We start from the raw sequence: 8842 nt of genomic DNA, 5'->3' as shown, positions 1-8842 counted from the left end.
GTGATGAGAAATCACACAGTGCTAACAACATTCATCCTGCTGGGACTGACAGATAACCCCAAACTACAAGTTCTGCTTTTCGTGTTTTTGTTTCTCACCTACATGTTAAGTGTGGCTGGAAACCTCACTATTATCACCCTTATACTTCTAGATTCCCACCTTAAAACTCCCATGTACTTTTTCCTGCAAAATTTCTCTATCTTAGAAATCTCATTCACCACAGTCTGCATTCCCAGATTCTTGTACATTATAACAACAGGAGATAATATTGTTTCCTACAATGCCTGCGCCACCCAATTATTTTTTATTGTCCTCTTTGGAGCAACAGAGTTTTTTCTGCTGGCTGCTATGTCCTATGACCGCTATGTGGCCATCTGCAAGCCCCTGCACTACACGACCATCATGAACAACAGAGTCTGTACCACATTCGTTCTCTGCTCTTGGCTTGCTGGCCTCTTGATTATTCTCCCTCCTCTTGGCATAGGCCTCCAACTAGAATTCTGTGACTCAAATGTGATTGATCATTTTGCCTGTGATACATCACCCATCCTACAGATAACTTGTTCAGACACAGCACTAATAGAGAAAATTGTCTTGAGTTTTGCCATACTGACCCTCATCATTACCCTCATATGTGTCATTCTCTCCTACATATACATAATCAAGACCATTCTAAAACTTCCTTCTGCCCAACAAAGGAAGAAGGCCTTTTCCACCTGCTCCTCCCACATGATTGTGGTCTCCATCACCTACGGCAGCTGCATCTTCATCTATATCAAGCCTTCAGCAAAGGAAGGAGTAGCCATTAATAAGGTGGTGTCAATCCTCACAACCTCTGTTGCCCCTTTGCTTAACCCATTCATTTACACACTTCGAAACAAGCAAGTGAAAGAAGCCTTTAGAGACATGGTAAAATGGATTGCACTTCTCACAAAGAGGTAAGAGACCATCGTACTCTTTAAAGCTAACTTAAATTTACATGTGATGCATTCACAAATGTGACATACATATGTCTTCTATTCTGCAGATATGGCAATGTAACCATTCCCCAGGAACATTTTTCTGTCATAATCCAAACACCAAAACCAAGCAGTTTGCTCCTCTTCTTTTTAAGTTTATTTTATTCAGAATGGCTACCTCATTTAACATGTACATCAGAGGTTACATTCCCCAAATTCCAAATGTCATTAAAAAATACAAATAAGTAAAAGTTTTATTTCTGTATAACCTTTCATTATGTAGAAGCTAAAGATCTGGGGACAATTTATTTGCTTTGGAAATAATTCAACATATAGCACCCCAATTATAATTAAAGTTTTTTTTTTAATTGAAGCTCATATGGGTTATAAAACAAAATTTTCGCTCGTGAGTTCTTTCTTACTTTAAAATTTTTGTTTTCAGGAATGAGTAGAAGATGCAAATGAGCAACTTCAAAACAAGTGACTATAATTATATTGTCCTATTAAGTCAATATCCACAAAATATTTTAAAAATCCACTAGCCTTTCTAGAAATTATTTGAATGTGATGTATCTTGAAAGATGATGTGACTGTAAGACAAAAAAGAACATGACACAATTCTCAGGGCCTTCTACTGACATTGTTATTGGTGACGTTTAGACTCAGGCAGAAGAATAAGACCTGAATTCAGAGGCAGACTAAATCATGATTGGGTAAATTCTCCACGCTGTGCAGATCTGCATTGTCCTTTGATTTTTACATTCGAGATTAAAAAGATTGATCAACATGCCAAATAATCCATCATTTGGGAAGGGCATCCTACATCTCATTTGGTATGCCCAATACAGCTAATTTCTGAAGATAAAATGCAGACATAATATGATCAAATGAGTAGGCCTAGAAAAGAGAGAGAGATAAGAAAAACAGGTAAGAGTCACAATTCAAATTCAATTAAATGGTTAAAAAGTACGTTTATTGTTTTCATGCTGTAATAATTGTGCAAATAAACTTTTATGCTTTCATTACATTTCCAACTATGTTCTTTGTTTATAAAACATAACGGGGTGAAGATGCTGTGGTACAGGAGGTTAAACTTCTGTTTGGGATGCTCTCACTCCACCTTGTAGCATGTGAGATGCAGTCCCAACTCCACTTCAGAGCCACCTCAGAGGCAGGTGCTGATGGCCCCAGGTGGGAGACTCATTAAATGTTCTTATGATACATGTACATACTTAGTTGTGGAGTCAATTGCTTCACTTTAAGTTGTTTCCAATTTACCATCTAACAACCAAGTGTATCTGAAGAGAATCAACACTTACAATGAAAGATGAGGAATGGGCGTTTGACTTAGAGATTGAACCATGAGTTGAGATACCCAAATTTACATCACAATATCCCGGATAAATCCCCAGCTCTGGTTCCTTGTTTTATCTTCTGGCTAATGCAAGCACTAATATCAATGACAGTTCAAGCAAATGGAGCTCCTGCCACCAAACAGGGAGACCAGAGTTGAAGTCCTGGTTTCAAACTGAAGTGGCAGTCTTGGCTATTGTAGTCATTTGGAGAGTGAACCGACCCATGAAAACATTGTTTCTCTTCCTCTTCTCATCTGCCTCTCCTTCTCTCTACTTCTCCCTCTGCTACTTCCTCTCCCTTTCCAATAGCTAACAAAATGAAAGATGATTATCTACTTCTACTCCACTGAGTTTTTCCTCTTTTGCTTTCCCAACAGTGAGAAGAAATGCAAAAAGGTAGCACCATGTCGAGTCTTTAAAGCCTTAGCATGAAGCTAGAGGCAATACATCAAATAACTGAAGTCACTTCTTCAACCCAATTTGGTTGAAATTGTATATGGCTTTCCAATTTCCTAAGTCTGAACAATGAAAAACTCTAGAATTTACAGAGTTTGATTTTAGCAGGTTTGAGAAATTTTACGTAGCAGTGGAAGATGTTTGCCATGTGTGAATGATACTTATGTCTCTGGCACAACTCTCTTTTTTATTTTTATTTTTCATGATGCCATTCCATAGGCTCAGGGATTTCCCCTTCCATCCTATCCATTTCCCTCTCTGCACCATTGTTTCCTCCTGTATCATTACAATAATAGCATCCTTCAACAACAGTTACACATCCATCATTATGCTATTTAAGTGTATCATGATATTGTAGATACAGACAGTGGCAGAAAGTCCAGCATCCTATTGTCAAGATATATTAACAGTTTCACTGGGAGTCCATATTTTATTTGGGAGTAGAGAAACAGAATAACAGAGTTCAGGCACAACTCTCTCAGCTCTTCTCTCTAGATTCGTATCTGTCTCTTCCATCAGAAAGTTTTTGCTTACATCTCATATTCCTGTCATGGTTATCACAGTTCTAATCTAAAATTTTAATTTTTCAACCAGAATTATCTTAACAACTTCTAACCTATGTAATAATATATAATAACCCAAATGTTATTTCAATGAGCCCAGTACTAAGTTGAAATAGTTTCCTTTTAAGCTCTGAAATTTAAAATTCATCCTCTTAATAACCAAAAATTTTGTTCTGGGAAGGAGGTGGTGAGCAGCATTTTACTGCAGTGTGAAAGCCACTGCCTCTGACACTGGAATCCAATAAGGTACTGGTTCAAGTCTCAGCTTCCTGCTGATGCATCTGAGAAAACAGCCAGCTGTGGTCAGGGGCTTGGGCCTGACATCCATGTAGAAAACCTGGGTGGGATGTCAGGCTCCTGACTTTGACCAGCCTTAGTCATTGCAATAATTTGGAGCATGGAAGATCTTTCTCTCTCTTTATGTTCCTTCCTAAATACCTACCTTCCTCCCTCGTCTCTTTCTTTTTTAAAAAGAGGGAAAATTAAAAGTGCGTCCATGAAAAGTCCTCAGATAAAGGATTAGAAGGAAAGAAAACATTAAACAATACAGGTAAGGCAACAAAAAAATTTTTTCCAGTTCCATCTAAAATCAGTCATCATTCTTTTATTTATTCATTCAACAGTTATTTACAAATAACTATTCCGTTCCAGTCATTGTTTCACACATTAAGACTATTACACTTAACAGAGGAAAAAGTCCCTTTACACTCTCAAAAAGGACAAAGAGGATGCTTATAACACAATTAGAACCTCCCAAATTCACTCCTTCCTTTTCTACAATACTTCTTCAAACCTTAGAAAACAAAACTAAATCCAGTCACATGATAGAGTGTGCCCAAGAAGCAAAGAAACCAACTGAAAGCACTTCCAATGGTCAAAGCTGAAACTAAAGAAAGTAGTGTTCTGTTACAGCCAAAGTATAAATGTCTGAATCCATACAGATACAATGAATGACTGAATAAATAAGCAAATAGTGATGCAGGGGCGGGGGGGAAACAAGGAAACTATTCTGTTCAGACACATTCCATATAATTAATGCAGATACTCTGCCCCAAGGAAGGCGAGCGTAACTCCTCACTCCTGTGTGCAGAAGGATGACTTCTAAGCAGTACAGTACAGAATGGTGTGGAGAGGAGGAAAATTTACAGTGGAAAAACTTGAAAAAAAAAACTATCTCAGCAGGTGATCCAAGTCAACTGTCATGTTGATGGTAGGTATACTGGATAAGATTTGACAAAAATGATGTTCTTTATGATGATAACAGATTGCAATAGTTTGGGGTGGCATCCTATAAAATATGTGAAAAGTATTCTTCAAAACTCTCAATGTTGCCAAAACTTCCCAGAGGATGGGGAAAGATACATAACTAATGGAATGTAGTATCATAGATGAGATCCCTCTCTCTGCCTTCTTAATAAATACATTTAATAAATTTACACTCTGTTTAGCTGCTCCGGACAGCACAGCCAGTAACATGGACAGAGACAGTGATGGCAGAAGTCTCTGCGAAATCTCCCTTATTGCCCCTTAACCTCACCTTATATACTCTTTCCCCCACATCCTCATTTAGCAGAATATTGGATACAGATGAGTCCAATTAGTCTAGGTGTTTTTAGCCACAAGCCCAGTTCCTGTTCCTGCCCAGTTCAATGAGCGCTAATCAACTCCTTAGCCCACAACATTTAGCCTTGTCTGTTACCCCATGAATCATACCTGCATATCAGTTTTAGTAATATCTCCTATTCTGGAGTGTGTGTTTTCATTTCCTTCAAAGAATATATGGTGTTTCCACTATTATCTGTGAAGTAGTATACATTGTGACCTCCAGGGATAAAAGGTAGGTTGTCCCCAAGAGGCAGGTGCTCCAGCCTCTAGAACAAGGTTTCTCAGAAAGCTGCTACTACACTCAGTACTGTACCACTACTTTTCTTCATTTAGACTCCAGGCAGTCATCTTAGAGCACTTGGTGTGGCCATGGCAGCCAACATCCCTCAACGCACTGGGTCTTAGGATAGCAGGCAGACCCAGTTGCTTCCCTTCACACTTGACCTCTGAATCAAGTCTACTCAGCCAACACAAAGGTCGCCGGGTAACATGTCCTCCAAGTCACACCCTCACGATAGAGTTTTGGGCAGTAGGATTGACGTTCCAAAGACCATTCTTCTAATGGGTGTCATGCCAGATCCTGAGCTGTTTCTTGAAAATGCCTACATCAACAAAAACCAAAACTTAAACCTGATCAATCAGAAGGAGACAATCCAATTACATCACTGGGAACTTTCCAGTAGGGTATAACAAATAAAGCAGCTGTACAGCTATGACCAACATATTTGGTTTGCTTCATCTCAGGGGGGTTTCCTTCCAGTAGGTCCCCAAAGCCACCGAGGGGGTGAAGTGATAATATTCATCAGCTACAACCACCAGAGACAGTCTGCTGGAGCATGTCCATTTGTTGTAAAGTGAGCACAATCTTATACAAACTAGGAAACGGGGAAGGCAGAACGGCGTTCCCTGACAGTCCTCCCACCCAACAATGACGCCGTAACTGGTTAGAAGGCATGTCTTTCTGGACCCTCCAACCAATTCACAGGTCACGTTCCCTCGCACAGCTGGCAGATATGCCTCCAGGTCACAGGCAGGTAGGCCAAGAGCCCATATAGCACCACAGGCTTGGAAGCTATGCCTCAGGTCATATTCACCACTGTGGCTGGCAGATAGGCTGCAGGTCACATTTGACTTTTTAGAATTGCTTACCAAGGAAGTCCCAGAACAGCTCGTCCAAGAACAAAGAGACGCTACGGTGCAGCCCACTGCGCTCACCTGCATAACTAGTGAACAGGCCAGGGGACACGGTGTGCCATGTGCCTATTCCCTTCCACATAGGCTAAGAAGGCAGAGATCCAGGGGCTATCTCCCATAGCTTCACTCCTGTGTCCATCATTTAAAAGCCTCTCTTTTGCATTTTCCCCCTCTCATGAAACTTCCAAATCACTTCTGATTTAGAGAGGTCCCACTCTCTATTCAAACAAAGATTTTCTTGTGCCTACTAGGGAGTGGAGGGCCAGAAAAGTGAAAGAGTTAATTTTATCACAAAAATAAGTTGAAATCCATGCAATTTTTTCATAACACACATGAATTTTTGAGATGCCCCATATAAGGATTTTAAACATTTTTACACCAAAATAAATTGATCTTTTCATTCTACTTCCTACAAACTTTTTTAGGTAATCTCATTCTGTGACTTAGGGGAAAAAAAAACTTGAAGTAGGCTAAGACAAGAGATTGATTTATCTTCATCATCCTGAGAGTCAGGATCAAGGGCATTGGCTTGGTTGTTGTGCCAAACTCACAGAAGATGCTATTACAGCAGGGGGAGCACCAGAGCGAGAAGAGACCACAGATTCAAGCAAGCAACCAGAGGTTGCTTCAAGAACCAGGCTTGCGCTTGTAAAAATGCATCCTCACAAGAACTCATTCAAGCTCCTATTCCAACTACCCTAATCCCTTCCCAGGTTTTAATGTCCCCCAACGACCTAAAGAACTCCCACAAGATCCCTTCTCCTAAGGTCCACACCATAAGGGCTGCTATGTTAGGAACCAAGCTTCAGACACACAAACCCTGGGGAATAAATCTCATCCAAACCTAGCAAACTTGAATGACTATGTCTCAAAAGGAAAGTACACAAATGATCAACTGGCACTTGACAAAATACTCAAAAGTCTAGTCATCAATGAAATGCACACAAATATCACAATGAGATATCACACTACTCCACTTAGGATAGTTAGCTGTTGGAGGCATTTGGGGAATGAACCAACAGATAATACCACCACCACCACCACCACCCCAACTCCTTACCACGACATGAGCAAAATGTTTGAAGGCCCAGCACAATAGCCTAGTAGCTAAAGCTCTTGCTTTGAACACACCAGGATCCCATATGGGCACTGGTTCTAATCCCAGAGTTTCCACTTCCCATCCAACTCCCTGCTTGTAAAGCCTTAGGACCCTGCACCCACATGAGAGACCCGGAAGAAACTCCTGGTTCCTGGCTTTAGATTGGCTCAATTCCAGCCATTACAGCCACTTGAGGAGTGAATCACCATATGGAAGATCTCCCTGTCTCTCCTCTCTCTGTGTATCTGACTTTCCAATAAAAATAAATAATCCTTTAAAAATGTTTATTTGAACAGTGATTCATGGTTTGAGCAATGATTCATGAGTGCTTTAGAAACTTCACAGAGGACACACAATGAGGGGCTTTTTAAAGGACAAAAACGGAACTAAAGCAAAGAAAATCTTGTATTACAGTTTCAACATTGCTTTATTTACTAAATCCTTTATATATGGTCCATAGTTATGTAATTGTGTTGACTGCTTCTGAATGATTGCTTCAGTTCATTAAGTTTTAGTTCCTTAAGATTCATATTCTAAATTATTTGTTCCATCCAATAACCAGCTGGAAAATGGTCTGCTATTACAGATATGTTTAATATCTTCTATTTAACATGTTTCTAACAAAGCTATTACATTAGAAGAAACAATGTTTTATGAGATATTGAAAGTAAGCAATTTTATAGGTTTTACAGCCGTCTGTTTTTGAAAAGCCCATTCTTAGTAAGACAATTTATGGGTAATGCTATAGCAAGCCTAAATAAAATGTGTCATTGAGGAACTTACTGCCTTTGGAATTTAAATAAGCACCATAGATGTTGAGCCCCCACGTGATGCTGTTGAAAGAGAAATTGGTTCCTTACTGCATGAGGTGAAAATCATCCTGAGGCTGACTAGTAATGGCCAAGCGTTCTTCTGAAGTCACAGAGCCTTGAATGTCATGCACTAGAGTAACCCAAACCTAACAGAAAAGTTCTATGACAAATCTTCGTGCATCCTATGAAAATATATCCTTTGAATTTGTTCACATGGTAACTTCTCAATACAATGTCATACCTGTGTTCCTGGTGGAAAAGTTGGGTGTGGTCAAGATTTAGTCTGCAAAGACTGTGTACAGACATTCTTGTTGAACTTCCTATAGCAATAATTTCAATATCCAGTAAAAGTGTATTGCTCCTTCAAGGATAATGACATGGTTACAAGCATACATTAGATAGGACAGACTTTTCAATTCTGTAAGAACCAACAGTTTTTCCATTGGTAACTGGATGGAATAAATAATTAAAAATGTGGATCTTGGGCCCAGCGTGGTAGCCTAGTCCTAGACTTGCATGTGCCCGGGATCCCAGATGGGTACCAGTTCATATCCAGGCTGTTCCACTTCCTGTCCAGCTCCCTGCTCGTGGCCTTAGGAAAGCAGTAGAGGACAGCCCAAAGTCATAGACCTTTTACCCCCATGGGAGACCCAGAGGAGGCTCAGGACTCCTGGCTTCAGATTAGCTCAGCTTCAGCAGTTGCTGCCACTTAGGGAGTGAAGCAGCAGATGGAAGCTCTTTTTCCCTGTCTTTCCTTCTTTCTGTAAATCTGACTTTCCAATAAAATAAATAAATCTTT

General features: G+C 39.9%; 1 protein-coding gene across 1 annotated transcript; it reads left to right on the top strand.

Moving 5' to 3' along the window:
- Positions 1–942, top strand: LOC121163209 (olfactory receptor 6C2-like). The gene has a single exon (XM_040990568.1). It carries the CDS (start codon positions 4–6, stop codon positions 940–942), a length of 939 nt encoding a protein of 312 aa, XP_040846502.1. The 5' UTR covers positions 1–3.
- Positions 943–8842: the final 7900 nt, after the last annotated feature.

The sequence above is a fragment of the Ochotona curzoniae genome, unplaced genomic scaffold, assembly GCF_017591425.1.
Source record: "Ochotona curzoniae isolate NIBS_2020 unplaced genomic scaffold, NIBS_Ocur_1.0 contig_1014, whole genome shotgun sequence".
NCBI classification, from domain to species: domain Eukaryota; kingdom Metazoa; phylum Chordata; class Mammalia; order Lagomorpha; family Ochotonidae; genus Ochotona; species Ochotona curzoniae.
Note: the sequence above shows the minus strand (reverse complement) of the source record. Positions and strands in the feature narration are given on the sequence as shown.